The sequence below is a fragment of the Oncorhynchus masou genome, unplaced genomic scaffold (genome assembly GCF_036934945.1).
Source record: "Oncorhynchus masou masou isolate Uvic2021 unplaced genomic scaffold, UVic_Omas_1.1 unplaced_scaffold_1319, whole genome shotgun sequence".
Classification (NCBI taxonomy): Eukaryota; Metazoa; Chordata; class Actinopteri; order Salmoniformes; family Salmonidae; genus Oncorhynchus; species Oncorhynchus masou.
The window spans coordinates 92956-116916 of record NW_027003056.1 but is presented as its reverse complement, the minus strand read 5'-3'; the positions used below and the strand labels follow the sequence as shown (position 1 = coordinate 116916).

The 23961-nt window shown below is 41.7% G+C and overlaps 1 protein-coding gene across 2 annotated transcripts in view; it reads left to right on the top strand.

The window, feature by feature from the left end:
- The first annotated feature begins 307 nt into the window (after positions 1 to 307).
- LOC135530302 (zinc finger protein 501-like) overlaps positions 308 to 23961 on the top strand; it is a 29380-nt gene continuing 5726 nt past the window's right edge. For both annotated transcript variants that reach the window (XR_010453830.1, XM_064958664.1), the window contains exons 1-3: positions 308 to 468; positions 1136 to 1746; positions 4302 to 5338. Coding sequence is in view for 1 of the 2 variants with exons in the window: in XM_064958664.1 (XP_064814736.1) it covers positions 1456 to 1746; positions 4302 to 5338 (1328 nt within the window). In the remaining variant the exon portion in view is untranslated. The remainder of the gene's footprint in view (positions 469 to 1135; positions 1747 to 4301; positions 5339 to 23961) is intronic.

Sequence of the window (23961 nt, the reverse complement as noted above, 5' to 3'; positions counted from 1 at the left end):
ATTAGTGTATAATTTTATGACCAAATTAAATTATTTAAAAAATGAATGAAAAGCAAATCTATACTGTCTCTTCAAACAGTAGATACGTGTTTTACCATGTGGATTTACGAACAGATAGTTATTTCACTGACAGTACACGTACAGATGATTATGGGCAACCCATAAGAATTAGGGGGTAGGTCTATCTTTATCTCTTATAGAGCATACTTGGAAATGGGACGATATGTCTGATTCATCCGATCCGCTAGGTGGCAGCATTGAGAATGTGGACGTCGAACAAAATCACCAGAACCAGTCACTACTTCCTTTGAGCTGTGGATTCATGTGCGTTATTGTTTATCTTTGAATGCAAATGTGTTTAATGCAAACTGGGATTGCAATTATTTCCTGATATAACTGTACTGGCTTCTCATTAAACCGACTCTGAACACCCATGCCCGCCTCAGATTGTTGCCTTCGTCTCTGCAGGTAGGCTATTTGATGTCTCTTGCAGTAGTAACTAGCTAGCTGATGTTTAGCTCGCTCTGGGCCAGCCGATGTTTAGCTAGCTCTGGTCCAGTGCGTGTAACTCTACTTAGGAGCAACTCGTTGTCTTTGCGCGATTAGACCAGAGCAAGCTGACCAAACATCATAAATCAGCCAATCAACTGAATAACTACAGTAGCTATAGCTTTCTACAATGCAAGCTATCAAATAAACTTCGCTTTAAGTATCTGTCGAGTTAATTGTCAGTATGTAATCAATGCATTATTCATCCAAAAGTAACTAAGGTACTGCTTCGTTTTGCACCAACATAATACATTTGGTAGACGTTTTTTTAATCTTTAAAAGAGACCTCTCTTGCAGCAATATGTAGTGTTGAATTTCACAATGAGGATCTATTTATCCTATAATGATTTCATAGATTTTTAGGTTAATGATGTGAAAGGTTTAAAAACCAGTCAGGGGGTCTTTCTCACCAATAATTGTTGATTTAATATATCTACTTTGGAGAGATAATGCTATTGGATTCCTTATTGTTAGTTAATTTGATTGAGTCTAATTTATATTCTTAAATCTTACGATGTAGGCTTAATTTTCTCAATTCTAGTATTCTTATTTACTTTCTCTCCATTGAATCCATTATTTCTTACAGATGATGACCAGCTCTGTCTTTAAAGGAGAGGACAAGACATCCCCCACATGGTTCCAGCCTAGAGCTACAAGATCCTGAGACATCAGTTTAACAGAACATGTTTCTCTGCCCAGATTGAGACTAGGGGTAATGTTCCCCTGCTCAGATGTTATTTCATCAACCATTGCTATAACATGATGTGGTTAGTTGAAACTTAAAATACATATCCAGGCGTTCTGAGGTCAGGCGTCAGCAACTTCTGAGCAGAGGAACGCGCCTTACATCAACTCAAAATAGAGGGAGGAGATTCACTGCATAGCGTTAACCTGAATCATCTCAAAATGGCTGCTATCGTGAGACTCCACAGACTAACGAAGGATCAACTGTCTCTCGCTGCTCAGAAGAACAATAACAAACCAGGCAGAAAACCAACGAAGAAGAACAACTCCACCACCAGAGGAAGGAAACAATCCACAGGAAAAGGAAACAACTCTGCTGACAGTGAAAGTGTTTCTAGCCAGGTATCATCGGCCCCTAAGTGGTGGGGTCGCCCCAAGGGAAGCAAAAACAAACCCAAGATAAGTATACAACTCTCCAGCGCCATCTTGAGGCCTGACGAGGTAAAACAAGAGGTGGGTTTAAAGTGGTGGCTTTTAAATGAACATTTAATTGATATATTGTATAGCATTTGTATCTGTCTGTGTGAATGTTACAGCTATATGTTTACTAGATATCTGTCTGTGTGAATGTTACAGCTATATGTTTACTAGATATCTGTCTGTGTGAATGTTAAGCTATATGTTTACTAGATATCTGTCTGTGTGAATGTTGCAGCTATATGTTTACTAGATATCTGTCTGTGTGAATGTTGCAGCTATATATTTACTAGATTTCTGTCTGTGTGAATGTTGCAGCTATATGTTTACTAGATATCTGTCTGTGTGAATGTTGCAGCTATATGTTTACTAGATATCTGTCTGTGTGAATGTTGCAGCTATATGTTTACTAGATATCTGTATGTGTGAATGTTAAGCTATATGTTTACTAGATATCTGTCTGTGTGAATGTTGCAGCTATATGTTTACTAGATTTCTGTCTGTGTGAATGTTAAGCTATATGTTTACTAGATATCTGTGTGTGAATGTTGCAGCTATATGTTTACTAGATATCTGTATGTGTGAATGTTGCAGCTATATGTTTACTAGATATCTGTCTGTGTGAATGTTGCAGCTATATGTTTACTAGATATCTGTATGTGTGAATGTTGCAGCTATATGTTTACTAGATATCTGTCTGTGTGAATGTTGCAGCTATACACTACCGGTCAAAAGTTTTAGAACACCGACTCATTCAAGGTTTTTTCTTTATTTTTACTATTTTCTACATTGTAGGAGAATAGTGAAGACATCAAAGCTATTAAATAAACATATGGAATCATGTAGTAACCAAAAGTAACCACAAAGCAAAATATATTTGAGATTCTTCAAGTAGCCACCCGTTGCCTTGATGACAGCTTTGCACACACTTGGCATTCTCTCAACCAGCTTCATGAGGTAGTCACCCGGAGTGCATTTCAATTAGCAGGTGTGCCTTGTTAAAAGTTACATTTGTGGAAGTTCGTTCATCAATGCGTTTGAGCCAATCAGTTGTGTTGTGGCAAAGGGGGTATACAGAAGACAGCCCTATTTGGTAAAAGACCAAGTTCATATTATGGCAAGAACAGCTCAAATAAGCAAAGAGAAACAACAGTCCATTACTTTAAGACGTGAAGGTCAGTCAATGTGGAACATTTCAAGAACTTTGAAAGTTTCTTCAAGTGCAGTCGCAAAAACCTGAGTTAAATCTGCTGCAGAGGATAAGTTCATAAGAGTTACCAGCCTCAAATTGCAGCCCAAATAAATGCTTCAAAGTTCAAGTAACAGTCACATCTCAACATCAACTGTTAAGAGGAGACTGTGTGAATCAGGCCTTCATTTTCGATATTGCTGCAAAGAAACCACTACTAAAGGACACCAACAAGAAGAAGAGACTTGATTGGACCAAGAAACACGAGCAATGGACATTAGATCAGTGGAAATGTGTCCTTTGGTCTGGAGTCCAAATTGGAGAGTTTTGGTTCCAACCGTCTTTGTGAGATGCAGTGTGGGTGAACATGTGTATTTCCCACCGTGAAGCCTGGAGGAGGTGGTGTTATGGTGTGGGGGTGCTTCGCTGGTGACACTGTCTGTGATTTATGTAGAATTCAAGGCACACTTACTTAAACCACGTGGCTACCACAGCATTCTGCAGTGATACGCCTTCACATCTGGTTTGCGCTTAGTGGGACTATAATTTGTTTTTCAACAGGACAATGACCCAACACACCTTCAGGCTGTGTAAGGGTTATTTTACCAAGAAGGAGATTGATGGAGTGCTGACTCAGATGACCTGGCCTCCAAAATCCCCGACCTCAACCAAATTGAGATGGTTTGGGATGAGTCGGGCTGCATAGTGAAGGAAAAGCAGCCAACAAGTGCCCAGCATATGTGGGAACTCCTTCTAGACTGTTGGAAAGGCATTCCAGGTGAAGCTGGTTGAGAGAATGGCAATAGTGTGCAAAGCTGTCAAGGCAAAGAGTGGCTATTTGAAAAATCTCAAATATTTTGATTTGTTTTTTGCTTACATGATTCCATATGTGTTATTTCATAGTTTTGATGTCTTCACTATTATTATACAAAGAAAATAGTAAAAAATAAAGAAAACCCCTTGAAGTAGGTGTTCTAATAAACATTGACTGGTAGTGTATGTTTACTATATATATATATAGTAAAACATATACCTGCAACATTCACAGACACATATATACATATATATATATATATATATATGTATATATATATGTATATATATATGTATATATGTATATATATATGGTATATATATATATATATATATATATATATATATATATATATATGTTTTATATATATATATATATATATATATATATATATATATATATATGTATGTATGTATGTATATATATGTATGTATGTATGTATATATATATATATATGTATATATGTATATATATATATATATATGTGTCTGTGAATGTTGCAGGTATATGTTTTACTAGATATCTTTATGTATCATACCACCACCACTGTTTCCTCTTGGAAAATAAAGCTCTTTTATTCTAAACCAGGTGAAACAAGAGATGGACGAGCTGCCTATCGGTACAAGAAGTGATGAACACTGGTTGAACTCAGTGAAGCCAGAGAGCTACGACCCAGAGATGGGTAACACCAGGGGACCTACAGAGAGCGACCCCAGGACAGATGCACATCAGCTGGGTATCAAGACGGAGGATGCCCCCCTGTACCACCAGGATGGAGGGAGGCGGCTGCGGTCGGCTACCGTTCAGCTGTTCAATCTGGCTGCGTTGCGGTCTGAGCCAGAATGGCGGCCTCGCAACCAGAAGGTCCGCCGGTTCCCGTGTCCAGACTGCGGCCAGAAGTTCTTCTCCAAAACCACGCTGGAGATCCATTCCCGGATCCACACCCAGTACCGGCCGTACTCCTGTGAGGTTTGCCATAAAACCTTCTCCAGGAAAGGCGGTCTGGTCGAGCACCGACCAATCCACGAGGCGGAACGCCCCTTCGCCTGCCTCCAGTGCGGCAGAACCTTCACGTTCAAATCCAACCTGACCCGCCACATGCGTTTCCACAGCGACGCGCGGCCCTACGTCTGCTCCCAGTGCGGCCGAGGCTTCAAGATCTCCGCCCAACTCAAGAGCCACATGATTTCCCACAGCGGGTATAAACCGTACGTGTGCCCGGAGTGCGGCCAGAGTTTCGTCCGTTACATGAGTCTCAAGTATCATCGGCTAAGCCACACCGGCGAGCGCCCGCTGTCCTGCCCAGAATGTCCCATGACCTTTGCGCGGCCGCACACCCTTATGATCCACCGGCGACAGCACACCGGGGAGACGCCGTTCTCTTGCCAGGACTGTGGGAAGAGGTTCAAGCAGGGGTGCCAACTGAAAGACCACGTTAGAAGGAAACACACAGGGGAGAAACCGTACAAATGCTCCGAGTGTGACAAGTGCTTCGTCACTTCGGCGTCTCGTAAAGTGCACATGGTTGTCCACACAGGAGAGAAGCCGTACCAATGCACAGAGTGCTGTAGGAGATACAGTCAGAGTGGGGGCCTGAAGAGGCACAGGTGTGAGCAACAAACCAGGTGAGCGGAATCTTGGGGTTACGCCCCAAATGGCACCCTATTCTCTAACTAGTGCACTAGGGACCATAGGGCTCTGGTCAAAAGTAGTGCACTATATAGGGAATAGGGCTCTGGTCAAAAGTAGTGCACTATATAGGGAACAGGGCTCTGGTCAAAAGTAGTGCACTATATAGGGAATAGGGCTCTGGTCAAAAGTAGTGCACTATATAGGGAATAGGGCTCTGGTCAAAAGTAGTGCACTATATAGGGAATAGGGCTCTGGTCAAAAGTAGTGCACTATATAGGGAATAGGGCTCTGGTCAAAAGTAGTGCACTATATAGGGAATAGGGCTCTGGTCAAAAGTAGTGCACTATATAGGGAATAGGGCTCTGGTCTAAAGTAGTGCACTATATAGGGAATAGGGCTCTGGTCTAAAGTAGTGCACTATATAGGGAATAGGGCTCTGGTCAAAAGTAGTGCACTATATAGGGAATAGGGCTCTGGTCAAAAGTAGTGCACTATATAGGGAATAGGGCTCTGGTCAAAAGTAGTGCACTATATAGGGAATAGGGTTCTGGTCAAAAGTAGTGCACTATATAGGGAATAGGGCTCTGGTCAAAAGTAGTGCACTATATAGGGAATAGGGCTCTGGTCAAAAGTGGTGCACTATATAGGGAATAGGGCTCTGGTCAAAAGTAGTGCACTATATAGGGAATAGGGCTCTGGTCTAAAGTAGTGCACTATATAGGGAATAGGACTCTGGTCAAAAGTAATGCACTATATAGGGAATAGGGCTCTGGTCAAAAGTAGTGCACTATATAGGGAATAGGGCTCTGGTCAAAAGTAGTGCACTATATAGGGACTAGGATGCCATTTGGGACGTAGACCCAGTGTTCTGAGTGTAGGAACTGGAGCGGATCCTTAAAGCAGTACAAATCAAATTTATTTACATCAGCTGATATCTCAAAGTGCTGTACACAAACACAGCCTAAAACCCCAAACAGCAAGCAATGCAGGTGTAGAAGCACGGTGGCTAGGAAAAACTCCATAGAAAGGCCAAAACCTAGGAAGAAACCTAGAGGAACCAGGCTCTGAGGGGTGGCCAGTCCTCTTCTGGCTGTGCCGGGTGGAGATTATAACAGAACATGGCCAAGATGTTCAAATGTTCATAAAGACCAGCATGGTCAAATAATAATAATCACAGAGGGTGCAACAGGTCAGCACCTCAGGAGTAAATGTCAGTTGGCTTTTCATAGCCGATCATTAAGAGTATCTCTACCACTTCTGCTGTCTCCAGTTGAAAACAGCAGGTCTGGGACAGGTAGCACGTCCAGTGAACAGGTCAGGGTTCCATAGCCGCAGGCAGAACAGGTGTAAGCAGCCACGTAGGTGACAGAAGCCAGGTGAGAGGATTCTCAGGTGTCCTGAGTTGGGAAACTGGCCTTTGTTTATGCAGGATTTAAAGGAGAAATCTGGGATTGGTACATACATATTTTTTACTTTGATTCTTGAAGAATATAACTTAGAAATAAATGCCTCTTGAATATAGTTAAATTGTCTGACCCCATCAGAACTCTAAATCAGTTATTGAACCCTCAATAGGCAGTTCCATTGACTGTTCTATCAGTTATTGAACCCTCAATAGGCTATTCCATTGACTGTTCTATCAGTTATTGAACCCTCAATAGGCTATTCCATTGACTGTTCTATCAGTTATTGAACCCTCAATAGGCTGTTCCATTGACTGTTCCATCAGTTATTGAACCCTCAATAGGCAGTTCCATTGACTGTTCTATCAGTTATTGAACCCTCAATAGGCTATTCCATTGACTGTTCTATCAGTTATTGAACCCTCAATAGGCTATTCCATTGACTGTTCTATCAGTTATTGAACCCTCAATAGGCTGTTCCATTGACTGTTCTATCAGTTATTGAACCCTCAATAGGCTGTTCCATTGACTGTTCTATCAGTTATTGAACCCTCAATAGGCTGTTCCATTGACTGTTCTATCAGTTATTGAACCCTCAATAGGCTGTTCCATTGACTGTTCTATCAGTTATTGAACCCTCAATAGGCTGTTCCATTGACTGTTCTATCAGTTATTGAACCCTCAATAGGCTGTTCCATTGACTGTTCTATCAGTTATTGAACCCTCAATAGGCTGTTCCATTGACTGTTCTATCAGTTATTGAACCCTCAATAGGCTGTTCCATTGACTGTTCTATCAGTTATTGAACCCTCAATAGGCTGTTCCATTGACTGTTCTATCAGTTATTGAACCCTCAATAGGCTGTTCCATTGACTGTTCTATCAGTTATTGAACCCTCAATAGGCTGTTCCATTGACTGTTCTATCAGTTATTGAACCCTCAATAGGCTGTTCCATTGACTGTTCTATCAGTTATTGAACCCTCAATAGGCTGTTCCATTGACTGTTCTATCAGTTATTGAACCCTCAATAGGCTGTTCCATTAGTTATTGAACCCTCAATAGGCTGTTCCATCAGTTATTGAACCCTCAATAGGCTGTTCCATTGACTGTTCCATCAGTTATTGAACCCTCAATAGGCTGTTCCATTGACTGTTCCATCAGTTATTGAACCCTCAATAGGCTGTTCCATTGACTGTTCCATCAGTTATTGAACCCTCAATAGGCTGTTCCATCAGTTATTGAACCCTCAATAGGCTGTTCCATTGACTGTTCCATCAGTTATTGAACCCTCAATAGGCTGTTCCATTGACTGTTCCATCAGTTATTGAACCCTCAATAGGCTGTTCCATTGACTGTTCCATCAGTTATTGAACCCTCAATAGGCTGTTCCATTGACTGTTCCATCAGTTATTGAACCCTCAATAGGCTGTTCCATTGACTGTTCCATCAGTTATTGAACCCTCAATAGGCTGTTCCATTGACTGTTCCATCAGTTATTGAACCCTCAATAGGCTGTTCCATTGACTGTTCTATCAGTTATTGAACCCTCAATAGGCTGTTCCATTAGTTATTGAACCCTCAATAGGCTGTTCCATCAGTTATTGAACCCTCAATAGGCTGTTCCATTAGTTATTGAACCCTCAATAGGCTGTTCCATCAGTTATTGAACCCTCAATAGGCTGTTCCATTGACTGTTCCATCAGTTATTGAACCCTCAATAGGCTGTTCCATTGACTGTTCCATCAGTTATTGAACCCTCAATAGGCTGTTCCATTGACTGTTCCATCAGTTATTGAACCCTCAATAGGCTGTTCCATTGACTGTTCCATCAGTTATTGAACCCTCAATAGGCTGTTCCATTGACTGTTCTATCAGTTATTGAACCCTCAATAGGCTGTTCCATTGACTGTTCCATCAGTTATTGAACCCTCAATAGGCTGTTCCATTGACTGTTCCATCAGTTATTGAACCCTCAATAGGCTGTTCCATTGACTGTTCTATCAGTTATTGAACCCTCAATAGGCTGTTCCATTGACTGTTCTATCAGTTATTGAACCCTCAATAGGCTGTTCCATTGACTGTTCTATCAGTTATTGAACCCTCAATAGGCTGTTCCATTGACTGTTCTATCAGTTATTGAAACCTCAATAGGCTGTTCCATTGACTGTTCTATCAGTTATTGAACCCTCAATAGGCTGTTCCATTGACTGTTCTATCAGTTATTGAACCCTCAATAGGCTGTTCCATTGACTGTTCTATCAGTTATTGAACCCTCAATAGGCTGTTCCATTGACTGTTCTATCAGTTATTGAACCCTAAATAGGCTGTTCCATTGACTGTTCTATCAGTTATTGAACCCTCAATAGGCTGTTCCATTAGTTATTGAACCCTCAATAGGCTGTTCCATCAGTTATTGAACCCTCAATAGGCTGTTCCATTGACTGTTCTATCAGTTATTGAACCCTCAATAGGCTGTTCCATTAGTTATTGAACCCTCAATAGGCTGTTCCATCAGTTATTGAACCCTCAATAGGCTGTTCCATTGACTGTTCCATCAGTTATTGAACCCTCAATAGGCTGTTCCATTGACTGTTCCATCAGTTATTGAACCCTCAATAGGCTGTTCCATTGACTGTTCCATCAGTTATTGAACCCTCAATAGGCTGTTCCATCAGTTATTGAACCCTCAATAGGCTGTTCCATTGACTGTTCCATCAGTTATTGAACCCTCAATAGGCTGTTCCATTGACTGTTCCATCAGTTATTGAACCCTCAATAGGCTGTTCCATTGACTGTTCCATCAGTTATTGAACCCTCAATAGGCTGTTCCATTGACTGTTCCATCAGTTATTGAACCCTCAATAGGCTGTTCCATTGACTGTTCCATCAGTTATTGAACCCTCAATAGGCTGTTCCATCAGTTATTGAACCCTCAATAGGCTGTTCCATTGACTGTTCCATCAGTTATTGAACCCTCAATAGGCTGTTCCATTGACTGTTCCATCAGTTATTGAACCCTCAATAGGCTGTTCCATTGACTGTTCCATCAGTTATTGAACCCTCAATAGGCTGTTCCATTGACTGTTCTATCAGTTATTGAACCTTCAATAGGCTGTTCCATTGACTGTTCCATCAGTTATTGAACCCTCAATAGGCTGTTCCATTGACTGTTCTATCAGTTATTGAACCCTCAATAGGCTGTTCCATTGACTGTTCCATCAGTTATTGAACCCTCAATAGGCTGTTCCATCAGTTATTGAACCCTCAATAGGCTGTTCCATTGACTGTTCCATCAGTTATTGAACCCTCAATAGGCTGTTCCATTGACTGTTCCATCAGTTATTGAACCCTCAATAGGCTGTTCCATTGACTGTTCCATCAGTTATTGAACCCTCAATAGGCTGTTCCATTGACTGTTCTATCAGTTATTGAACCTTCAATAGGCTGTTCCATTGACTGTTCCATCAGTTATTGAACCCTCAATAGGCTGTTCCATTGACTGTTCTATCAGTTATTGAACCCTCAATAGGCTGTTCCATTAGTTATTGAACCCTCAATAGGCTGTTCCATCAGTTATTGAACCCTCAATAGGCTGTTCCATTAGTTATTGAACCCTCAATAGGCTGTTCCATCAGTTATTGAACCCTCAATAGGCTGTTCCATTGACTGTTCCATCAGTTATTGAACCCTCAATAGGCTGTTCCATTGACTGTTCCATCAGTTATTGAACCCTCAATAGGCTGTTCCATTGACTGTTCCATCAGTTATTGAACCCTCAATAGGCTGTTCCATTGACTGTTCCATCAGTTATTGAACCCTCAATAGGCTGTTCCATTGACTGTTCTATCAGTTATTGAACCCTCAATAGGCTGTTCCATTGACTGTTCCATCAGTTATTGAACCCTCAATAGGCTGTTCCATTGACTGTTCCATCAGTTATTGAACCCTCAATAGGCTGTTCCATTGACTGTTCTATCAGTTATTGAACCCTCAATAGGCTGTTCCATTGACTGTTCTATCAGTTATTGAACCCTCAATAGGCTGTTCCATTGACTGTTCTATCAGTTATTGAACCCTCAATAGGCTGTTCCATTGACTGTTCTATCAGTTATTGAACCCTCAATAGGCTGTTCCATTGACTGTTCTATCAGTTATTGAACCCTCAATAGGCTGTTCCATTGACTGTTCTATCAGTTATTGAACCCTCAATAGGCTGTTCCATTGACTGTTCTATCAGTTATTGAACCCTAAATAGGCTGTTCCATTGACTGTTCTATCAGTTATTGAACCCTCAATAGGCTGTTCCATTAGTTATTGAACCCTCAATAGGCTGTTCCATCAGTTATTGAACCCTCAATAGGCTGTTCCATTGACTGTTCCATCAGTTATTGAACCCTCAATAGGCTGTTCCATTGACTGTTCCATCAGTTATTGAACCCTCAATAGGCTGTTCCATTGACTGTTCCATCAGTTATTGAACCCTCAATAGGCTGTTCCATCAGTTATTGAACCCTCAATAGGCTGTTCCATTGACTGTTCCATCAGTTATTGAACCCTCAATAGGCTGTTCCATTGACTGTTCCATCAGTTATTGAACCCTCAATAGGCTGTTCCATTGACTGTTCCATCAGTTATTGAACCCTCAATAGGCTGTTCCATTGACTGTTCTATCAGTTATTGAACCTTCAATAGGCTGTTCCATTGACTGTTCCATCAGTTATTGAACCCTCAATAGGCTGTTCCATTGACTGTTCTATCAGTTATTGAACCCTCAATAGGCTGTTCCATTGACTGTTCCATCAGTTATTGAACCCTCAATAGGCTGTTCCATCAGTTATTGAACCCTCAATAGGCTGTTCCATTGACTGTTCCATCAGTTATTGAACCCTCAATAGGCTGTTCCATTGACTGTTCCATCAGTTATTGAACCCTCAATAGGCTGTTCCATTGACTGTTCCATCAGTTATTGAACCCTCAATAGGCTGTTCCATTGACTGTTCTATCAGTTATTGAACCTTCAATAGGCTGTTCCATTGACTGTTCCATCAGTTATTGAACCCTCAATAGGCTGTTCCATTGACTGTTCTATCAGTTATTGAACCCTCAATAGGCTGTTCCATTAGTTATTGAACCCTCAATAGGCTGTTCCATCAGTTATTGAACCCTCAATAGGCTGTTCCATTAGTTATTGAACCCTCAATAGGCTGTTCCATCAGTTATTGAACCCTCAATAGGCTGTTCCATTGACTGTTCCATCAGTTATTGAACCCTCAATAGGCTGTTCCATTGACTGTTCCATCAGTTATTGAACCCTCAATAGGCTGTTCCATTGACTGTTCCATCAGTTATTGAACCCTCAATAGGCTGTTCCATTGACTGTTCCATCAGTTATTGAACCCTCAATAGGCTGTTCCATTGACTGTTCTATCAGTTATTGAACCCTCAATAGGCTGTTCCATTAGTTATTGAACCCTCAATAGGCTGTTCCATCAGTTATTGAACCCTCAATAGGCTGTTCCATTGACTGTTCCATCAGTTATTGAACCCTCAATAGGCTGTTCCATTGACTGTTCCATCAGTTATTGAACCCTCAATAGGCTGTTCCATTGACTGTTCCATCAGTTATTGAACCCTCAATAGGCTGTTCCATCAGTTATTGAACCCTCAATAGGCTGTTCCATTGACTGTTCCATCAGTTATTGAACCCTCAATAGGCTGTTCCATTGACTGTTCCATCAGTTATTGAACCCTCAATAGGCTGTTCCATTGACTGTTCCATCAGTTATTGAACCCTCAATAGGCTGTTCCATTGACTGTTCCATCAGTTATTGAACCCTCAATAGGCTGTTCCATTGACTGTTCCATCAGTTATTGAACCCTCAATAGGCTGTTCCATCAGTTATTGAACCCTCAATAGGCTGTTCCATTGACTGTTCCATCAGTTATTGAACCCTCAATAGGCTGTTCCATTGACTGTTCCATCAGTTATTGAACCCTCAATAGGCTGTTCCATTGACTGTTCCATCAGTTATTGAACCCTCAATAGGCTGTTCCATTGACTGTTCTATCAGTTATTGAACCTTCAATAGGCTGTTCCATTGACTGTTCCATCAGTTATTGAACCCTCAATAGGCTGTTCCATTGACTGTTCTATCAGTTATTGAACCCTCAATAGGCTGTTCCATTGACTGTTCCATCAGTTATTGAACCCTCAATAGGCTGTTCCATCAGTTATTGAACCCTCAATAGGCTGTTCCATTGACTGTTCCATCAGTTATTGAACCCTCAATAGGCTGTTCCATTGACTGTTCCATCAGTTATTGAACCCTCAATAGGCTGTTCCATTGACTGTTCCATCAGTTATTGAACCCTCAATAGGCTGTTCCATTGACTGTTCTATCAGTTATTGAACCTTCAATAGGCTGTTCCATTGACTGTTCCATCAGTTATTGAACCCTCAATAGGCTGTTCCATTGACTGTTCTATCAGTTATTGAACCCTCAATAGGCTGTTCCATTAGTTATTGAACCCTCAATAGGCTGTTCCATCAGTTATTGAACCCTCAATAGGCTGTTCCATTAGTTATTGAACCCTCAATAGGCTGTTCCATCAGTTATTGAACCCTCAATAGGCTGTTCCATTGACTGTTCCATCAGTTATTGAACCCTCAATAGGCTGTTCCATTGACTGTTCCATCAGTTATTGAACCCTCAATAGGCTGTTCCATTGACTGTTCCATCAGTTATTGAACCCTCAATAGGCTGTTCCATTGACTGTTCCATCAGTTATTGAACCCTCAATAGGCTGTTCCATTGACTGTTCTATCAGTTATTGAACCCTCAATAGGCTGTTCCATTGACTGTTCCATCAGTTATTGAACCCTCAATAGGCTGTTCCATTGACTGTTCCATCAGTTATTGAACCCTCAATAGGCTGTTCCATTGACTGTTCTATCAGTTATTGAACCCTCAATAGGCTGTTCCATTGACTGTTCTATCAGTTATTGAACCCTCAATAGGCTGTTCCATTGACTGTTCTATCAGTTATTGAACCCTCAATAGGCTGTTCCATTGACTGTTCTATCAGTTATTGAACCCTCAATAGGCTGTTCCATTGACTGTTCTATCAGTTATTGAACCCTCAATAGGCTGTTCCATTGACTGTTCTATCAGTTATTGAACCCTCAATAGGCTGTTCCATTGACTGTTCTATCAGTTATTGAACCCTAAATAGGCTGTTCCATTGACTGTTCTATCAGTTATTGAACCCTCAATAGGCTGTTCCATTAGTTATTGAACCCTCAATAGGCTGTTCCATCAGTTATTGAACCCTCAATAGGCTGTTCCATTGACTGTTCCATCAGTTATTGAACCCTCAATAGGCTGTTCCATTGACTGTTCCATCAGTTATTGAACCCTCAATAGGCTGTTCCATTGACTGTTCCATCAGTTATTGAACCCTCAATAGGCTGTTCCATCAGTTATTGAACCCTCAATAGGCTGTTCCATTGACTGTTCCATCAGTTATTGAACCCTCAATAGGCTGTTCCATTGACTGTTCCATCAGTTATTGAACCCTCAATAGGCTGTTCCATTGACTGTTCCATCAGTTATTGAACCCTCAATAGGCTGTTCCATTGACTGTTCTATCAGTTATTGAACCTTCAATAGGCTGTTCCATTGACTGTTCCATCAGTTATTGAACCCTCAATAGGCTGTTCCATTGACTGTTCTATCAGTTATTGAACCCTCAATAGGCTGTTCCATTGACTGTTCCATCAGTTATTGAACCCTCAATAGGCTGTTCCATCAGTTATTGAACCCTCAATAGGCTGTTCCATTGACTGTTCCATCAGTTATTGAACCCTCAATAGGCTGTTCCATTGACTGTTCCATCAGTTATTGAACCCTCAATAGGCTGTTCCATTGACTGTTCCATCAGTTATTGAACCCTCAATAGGCTGTTCCATTGACTGTTCTATCAGTTATTGAACCTTCAATAGGCTGTTCCATTGACTGTTCCATCAGTTATTGAACCCTCAATAGGCTGTTCCATTGACTGTTCTATCAGTTATTGAACCCTCAATAGGCTGTTCCATTAGTTATTGAACCCTCAATAGGCTGTTCCATCAGTTATTGAACCCTCAATAGGCTGTTCCATTAGTTATTGAACCCTCAATAGGCTGTTCCATCAGTTATTGAACCCTCAATAGGCTGTTCCATTGACTGTTCCATCAGTTATTGAACCCTCAATAGGCTGTTCCATTGACTGTTCCATCAGTTATTGAACCCTCAATAGGCTGTTCCATTGACTGTTCCATCAGTTATTGAACCCTCAATAGGCTGTTCCATTGACTGTTCCATCAGTTATTGAACCCTCAATAGGCTGTTCCATTGACTGTTCTATCAGTTATTGAACCCTCAATAGGCTGTTCCATTAGTTATTGAACCCTCAATAGGCTGTTCCATCAGTTATTGAACCCTCAATAGGCTGTTCCATTGACTGTTCCATCAGTTATTGAACCCTCAATAGGCTGTTCCATTGACTGTTCCATCAGTTATTGAACCCTCAATAGGCTGTTCCATTGACTGTTCCATCAGTTATTGAACCCTCAATAGGCTGTTCCATCAGTTATTGAACCCTCAATAGGCTGTTCCATTGACTGTTCTATCAGTTATTGAACCTTCAATAGGCTGTTCCATTGACTGTTCCATCAGTTATTGAACCCTCAATAGGCTGTTCCATTGACTGTTCTATCAGTTATTGAACCCTCAATAGGCTGTTCCATTAGTTATTGAACCCTCAATAGGCTGTTCCATCAGTTATTGAACCCTCAATAGGCTGTTCCATTAGTTATTGAACCCTCAATAGGCTGTTCCATCAGTTATTGAACCCTCAATAGGCTGTTCCATTGACTGTTCCATCAGTTATTGAACCCTCAATAGGCTGTTCCATTGACTGTTCCATCAGTTATTGAACCCTCAATAGGCTGTTCCATTGACTGTTCCATCAGTTATTGAACCCTCAATAGGCTGTTCCATTGACTGTTCCATCAGTTATTGAACCCTCAATAGGCTGTTCCATTGACTGTTCTATCAGTTATTGAACCCTCAATAGGCTGTTCCATTGACTGTTCCATCAGTTATTGAACCCTCAATAGGCTGTTCCATTGACTGTTCCATCAGTTATTGAACCCTCAATAGGCTGTTCCATTGACTGTTCTATCAGTTATTGAACCCTCAATAGGCTGTTCCATTGACTGTTCTATCAGTTATTGAACCCTCAATAGGCTGTTCCATTGACTGTTCTATCAGTTATTGAACCCTCAATAGGCTGTTCCATTGACTGTTCTATCAGTTATTGAACCCTCAATAGGCTGTTCCATTGACTGTTCTATCAGTTATTGAACCCTCAATAGGCTGTTCCATTGACTGTTCTATCAGTTATTGAACCCTCAATAGGCTGTTCCATTGACTGTTCTATCAGTTATTGAACCCTAAATAGGCTGTTCCATTGACTGTTCTATCAGTTATTGAACCCTCAATAGGCTGTTCCATTAGTTATTGAACCCTCAATAGGCTGTTCCATCAGTTATTGAACCCTCAATAGGCTGTTCCATTGACTGTTCCATCAGTTATTGAACCCTCAATAGGCTGTTCCATTGACTGTTCCATCAGTTATTGAACCCTCAATAGGCTGTTCCATTGACTGTTCCATCAGTTATTGAACCCTCAATAGGCTGTTCCATTGACTGTTCCATCAGTTATTGAACCCTCAATAGGCTGTTCCATTGACTGTTCCATCAGTTATTGAACCCTCAATAGGCTGTTCCATTGACTGTTCCATCAGTTATTGAACCCTCAATAGGCTGTTCCATTGACTGTTCCATCAGTTATTGAACCCTCAATGGGCTGTTCCATTGACTGTTCCATCAGTTATTGAACCCTCAATAGGCTGTTCCATTGACTGTTCCATCAGTTATTGAACCCTCAATAGGCTGTTCCATTGGCTGTTCTATCAGTTATTGAACCCTCAATAGGCTGTTCCATTGACTGTTCTATCAGTTATTGAACCCTCAATAGGCTGTTCCATCAGTTATTGAACCCTCAATAGGCTGTTCCATTGACTGTTCCATCAGTTATTGAACCCTCAATAGGCTGTTCCATTGACTGTTCCATCAGTTATTGAACCCTCAATAGGCTGTTCCATTGACTGTTCCATCAGTTATTGAACCCTCAATAGGCTGTTCCATTGACTGTTCCATCAGATATTGAACTCTCAATAGGCTGTTCCATTGACTGTTCCATCAGTTATTGAACTCTCAATAGGCTGTTCCATTGACTGTTCCATCAGATATTGAACCCTCAATAGGCTGTTCCATTGACTGTTCTATCAGTTATTGAACCCTCAATAGGCTGTTCCATTGACTGTTCTATCAGTTATTGAACCCTCAATAGGCTGTTCCATTGACTGTTCTATCAGTTATTGAACCCTCAATAGGCTGTTCCATTGACTGTTCTATCAGTTATTGAACCCTCAATAGGCTGTTCCATTGACTGTTCTATCAGTTATTGAACCCTAAATAGGCTGTTCCATTGACTGTTCTATCAGTTATTGAACCCTCAATATGCTGTTCCATTAGTTATTGAACCCTCAATAGGCTGTTCCATCAGTTATTGAACCCTCAATAGGCTGTTCCATTGACTGTTCCATCAGTTATTGAACCCTCAATAGGCTGTTCCATTGACTGTTCCATCAGTTATTGAACCCTCAATAGGCTGTTCCATTGACTGTTCCATCAGTTATTGAACCCTCAATAGGCTGTTCCATTGACTGTTCCATCAGTTATTGAACCCTCAATGGGCTGTTCCATTGACTGTTCCATCAGTTATTGAACCCTCAATGGGCTGTTCCATTGGCTGTTCTATCAGTTATTGAACCCTCAATAGGCTGTTCCATTGACTGTTCCATCAGTTATTGAACCCTCAATAGGCTGTTCCATTGACTGTTCCATCAGTTATTGAACCCTCAATAGGCTGTTCCATTGACTGTTCCATCAGTTATTGAACCCTCAATGGGCTGTTCCATTGACTGTTCCATCAGTTATTGAACCCTCAATAGGCTGTTCCATTGACTGTTCCATCAGTTATTGAACCCTCAATAGGCTGTTCCATTGACTGTTCCATCAGTTATTGAACCCTCAATGGGCTGTTCCATTGACTGTTCCATCAGTTATTGAACCCTCAATAGGCTGTTCCATTGACTGTTCCATCAGTTATTGAACCCTCAATAGGCTGTTCCATTGGCTGTTCTATCAGTTATTGAACCCTCAATAGGCTGTTCCATTGACTGTTCTATCAGTTATTGAACCCTCAATAGGCTGTTCCATCAGTTATTGAACCCTCAATAGGCTGTTCCATTGACTGTTCCATCAGTTATTGAACCCTCAATAGGCTGTTCCATTGACTGTTCCATCAGTTATTGAACCCTCAATAGGCTGTTCCATTGACTGTTCCATCAGTTATTGAACCCTCAATAGGCTGTTCCATTGACTGTTCCATCAGATATTGAACTCTCAATAGGCTGTTCCATTGACTGTTCCATCAGTTATTGAACTCTCAATAGGCTGTTCCATTGACTGTTCCATCAGATATTGAACCCTCAATAGGCTGTTCCATTGGCTGTTCTATCAGTTATTGAACCCTCAATAGGCTGTTCCATTGGCTGTTCTATCAGTTATTGAACCCTCAATAGGCTGTTCCATTGACTGTTCCATCAGTTATTGAACCCTCAATAGGCTGTTCTATCAGTTATTGAACCCTCAATAGGCTGTTCCATTGACTGTTCCATCAGTTATTGAACCCTCAATAGGCTGTTCCATTGACTGTTCCATCAGTTATTGAACCCTCAATGGTCTGACCTGTTTTCCCTGTGATGCAGTCCCACTCTCACCTGATGTGTGATGTGAACGTTGCGGGACGGTTTCCCCAGACGCAGATTAAGCCAAGTCCTGGAATTAAAAGCAGGAGATTCATCCTAGCGCTCGGCTTCATCTGTGGAAACCGGCCCTCCATGTTGGATAACAGTCTTTTGTATTGAAACTTCAAATCAAATTTTATTTGTCACATACACATGGTTAGCAGATGTTAATGCAAGTGTAGCGAAATGCTTTGTATAAAAAAAACATGCATCTACTATTAATGGCCCGGTTGAGACTGAAAGCCTTTTGTTGAAGACGATTCTTACACCTCTACACCTGCACTGCTTGCTGTTTGGGGTTTTAGGCTGTGTTTCTGTACAGCACGTTGAGATGTCAGCTGATGGAAGAAGGGCTTTATAAATACATTCGATGTGATGATTATCAGGATGTATAGAACAGGTTGTACCATGACGACGGGTGGAACGGAGTAAATGGAATGGATTCCAACACATGGAAACCGTATACAGGTTGTACCATGACGACGGGTGGAACGGAGTAAACGGAATGGATTCCAACACATGGAAACCGTATACAGGTTGTACCATGACGACGGGTGGAACGGAGTAAATGGAATGGATTCCAACACATGGAAACCGTATACAGGTTGTACCATGACGACGGGTGGAACAGAGTAAATGGAATGGATTCCAACACATGGAAACCGTATACAGGTTGTACCATGACGACGGGTGGAACAGAGTAAATGGAATGGATTCCAACACATGGAAACCGTATACAGGTTGTACCATGACGACGGGTGGAACGGAGTAAATGGAATGGATTCCAACACATGGAAACCGTATACAGGTTGTACCATGACGACGGGTGGAACAGAGTAAATGGAATGGATTCTAACACATGGAAACCGTATACAGGTTGTACCATGACGACGGGTGGAACGGAGTAAATGGAATGGATTCCAACACATGGAAACCGTATACAGGTTGTACCATGACGACGGGTGGAACGGAGTAAATGGAATGGATTCCAACACATGGAAACCGTGTTTGATGCCGTTCCACCTGTTCCGCTCCATCCATTACAACAAGCCCGTCCTCCCCAATTAAGGTGCCACCAACCTCCTGTGGTGCCATGCTTATGTCATTCATGCCCAACTGATTTAATAGAACTGATCAATAAGCGTGTTGGTGAGTGATAAGGGCCGGTCAGAAAGAGGAGGCCGTAAAAGGGATGGTTTAAACAACACTGACAGGTTCAGGGACGCTCTTTAAGGAATGATGGAGGAGATTACAATGTAACTGAAGAATCAAACTGCTTAAAAGGTGAGATCCCTTTTGGCTACTAAACCAGAGCCATGTCTTACGTATCCAGCAGGTTAGTGTGATTAACAGGGTTGGCTGTAGGGATGAGCTATGTGACATTTTGCTTTGACCTTGTAGCCTAACGGGGCAGTTGAAGGGCACTACGGAACACGCCAGCACCGCATGAACTTTAAACTTGAGAGTTGTCTAAAAGTAGATGAATGAATCTGCTATGTTCTGAGCAAACTAAAATGGACTACGAATGAATATATATATTTTTACTTATACTGATTAAGGAGGTATATTAAAGACTTAAAAACAATATGAAATATAACAGGAATCAATTTCAAATTGCTGCAATATTGCTTGCTATAAGTTACATTGAGACAAGATGTCCCATAACATCTGTTCAGTCATTTGGTGACCTGTTTTTCTTGAAGCGACGTTTTGTTTTTTTAATTAACTCTCTCAGTAGACGACAACGTATCAAAGTAAACCACACCTGTTTCATTGATGAGGTCATTCCATGGCACTTCCTGTAACTCCGTTGATAATGGCTGACCTTCGACCTCAGCTCTTCAGGCTGTCTCAGGGAGATATACAAACATTTCCAAATCACACAAGTACACACTTGTACAAGTGTGAAACAGGACAAATAGAAGCACCTGCGTACCATACTGTCGAGGTAAATGTTATTAAATATTTGCTTATGTCAGGAGGGAAGGAATTACTGGGAAATTAAAAACGTTGATAATGAACACAAAGGAAGTAATGCTGCAACTCCTGGGCTGTCGGGAGGAGTCATAGTTGATTACCAGAATTTAGTCAAATATTCTGACTTAAAAAAAACAAAATAAATGCTTTAAATCAATATATATAGTAGCGTTAGATTGTACTTCTAATGTTTTGATTTCACCTCTGTTACACTAAACAATAAAGAAGACTACCACAGTATGGCTGAGGTAATTAGAGGAGAACAGACTGAGGTAATTAGAGGAGAACAGACAGACTGAGGTAATTAGAGGGGAACAGACTGAGGTAATTAGAGGGGAACAGACTGAGGTAATTAGAGGGGAACAGACTGAGGTCATTAGAGGGGAACAGACTGAGGTAATTAGAGGAGAACAGACTGAGGTAATTAGAGGAGAACAGACTGAGGTCATTAGAGGGGAACAGACTGAGGTAATTAGAGGAGAACAGACTGAGGTCATTAGAGGAGAACAGACTGAGGTCATTAGAGGGGAACAGACTGAGGTAATTAGAGGGGAACAGACTGAGGTAATTAGAGGAGAACAGACTGAGGTCATTAGAGGAGAACAGACTGAGGTAATTAGAGGAGAACAGACTGAGGTAATTAGAGGAGAACAGACTGAGGTAATTAGAGGGGAACAGACTGAGGTAATTAGAGGAGAACAGACTGAGGTCATTAGAGGGGAACAGACTGAGGTCATTAGAGGAGAACAGACTGAGGTAATTAGAGGAGAACAGACTGAGGTAATTAGAGGAGAACAGACTGAGGTAATTAGAGGGGAACAGACTGAGGTAATTAGAGGAGAACAGACTGAGGTAATTAGAGGGGAACAGACTGAGGTCATTAGAGGGGAACAGACTGAGGTAATTAGGAGAACAGACTGAGGTAATTAGAGGAGAACAGACTGAGGTAATTAGAGGAGAACAGACTGAGGTAATTAGAGGAGAACAGACTGAGGTAATTAGAGGGGAACAGACTGAGGTAATTAGAGGAGAACAGACTGAGGTAATTAGAGGAGAACAGACTGAGGTCATTAGAGGGGAACAGACTGAGGTCATTAGAGGAGAACCGACTGAGGTCATTAGAGGAGAACAGACTGAGGTCATTAGAGGGGAACAGACTGAGGTCATTAGAGGGGAACAGACTGAGGTCATTAGAGGGGAACAGACTGAGGTAAGAAGCCCCTCAGAATGAGCTTTTCATTTTGTTTTTGGTGTCTTGACCTTTCCTGGTTTCAGGTTCATGAATGTCATCACTTATAGGACTCATTTAGATTGTCTGTGATGTTCTCTGGGCAGAAAGCCCCAGGCCTTGTCGTCCAGAGTATCAGTAGCTCAGAGAGTCTTACTGACACTCATTTAGATTATCTCTGATGTTCTCTGGGCAGAAAGCCCCTGGCCTTGTCGTCCAGAGTATCAGTAGCTCAGAGAGTCTTACTGACACTCATTTAGATTGTCTGTGATGTTCTCTGGGCAGAAAGCCCCAGGCCTTGTCGTCCAGAGTATCAGTAGCTCAGAGAGTCTTACTGACACTCATTTAGATTGTCTCTGATGTTCTCTGGGCAGAAAGCCCCAGGCCTTGTCGTCCAGAGTATCAGTAGCTCAGAGAGTCTTACTGACAGTCATTTAGATTATCTCTGATGTTCTCTGGGCAGAAAGCCCCAGGCCTTGTCGTCCAGAGTATCAGTAGTTTAGAGAGTCTTACTGACACTCATTTAGATTGTCTCTGATGTTCTCTGGGCAGAAAGCCCCAGGCCTTGTCGTCCAGAGTATCAGTAGCTCAGAGAGTGTCTCTGATGTTCTCTGGGCAGAAAGCCCCAGGCCTTGTCGTCCAGAGTATCAGTAGCTCAGAGAGTCTTACTGACACTCATTTAGATTGTCTCTGATGTTCTCTGGGCAGAAAGCCCCAGGCCTTGTCGTCCAGAGTATCAGTAGCTCAGAGAGTCTCACTGACACTCATTTAGATTGTCTCTGATGTTCTCTGGGCAGAAAGCCCCAGGCCTTGTCGTCCAGAGTATCAGTAGCTCAGAGAGTCTTACTGACACTCATTTTTACTGTGTTTTACATTTGATTCATGCATTTCACTCTGTTGTTCATGCAGATAAATTATGATTTAAACTAATGTGAAATCAACCAAATATTTCACCCTGTCATTGAATTTAGGTTGAAGTTGGGTGGGGAAAAAAACACATTTCCCTTTAAGTTGATGACCTTTGGCAAATCCAGTCAGTTTTCCACGTTGATTCAACGTCATCACATTGAATATTTTTGGTTTAAATGATGTTGAAACAACATTGATTCAACCATTCTTTTTTGCCCAGTGGGACAGTAAGATGTGAGCTTAGAATAGTTCTGCTGGGTATGACTGTAGGAGGAAAGAGTGCAACAGGAAACACCAAACTGGGGAGAAATGTCTTCACAGTAGAGACTTCCTCTGTGTCTGTGACCACAGTGTCAGTCAGAATATGGAGTTCTGGACGGGACCAACATCATTGTCATGGAAACCCCAGGCGTAATCAGTGAAATGCCTGGATCTCTCTCATCCTTGTGTTCTACTGCTGGGGGGGTTATTCACTGACGAGGAGAAGGAACGCTGTGAAGTCAATCCAGGAGAGTTTTGGATCACAAAGTTCACCAGAGTGCTGTTAAAGACCTGTTACAGGGTAAACCTATAATGGCCTGTCTGAAGAGCAGTCCAAACCTTCAGGTGCTCAATGCTAACTGGTGGTGGATCCAATGTCTTCAACATTGAAGTCAAAGGCAACATTGGAGAAGTTAAATGACTGCTTGACAATATTGATACAGTATCATACCAGAACTGGGGATACTACTACATGGAAGAGGCAGAAAGATCAGAGCTGAAGAGCAACGGAGGAGAGAAGAGGCAGAAAGATCAGAGCTGAAGAGCAACGGAGGAGAGAAGAGGCAGAGAGATCAGAGCTGAAGAGTAACAGAGGAGAGAAGAGGCAGAAAGATCAGAGCTGAAGAGCAACAGAGGAGAGAAGAGGCAGAAAGATCAGAGCTGAAGAGCAACAGAGGAGAGAAGAGGCAGAAAGATCAGAGCTGAAGAGCAACGGAGGAGAAAAGAGGCAGAGAGATCAGAGCTGAAGAGCAACGGAGGAGAGAAGAGGCAGAGAGATCAGAGCTGAAGAGCAACAGAGGAGAGAAGAGGCTGAGAGATCAGAGCTGAAGAGCAACGGAGGAGAGAAGAGGCAGAGAG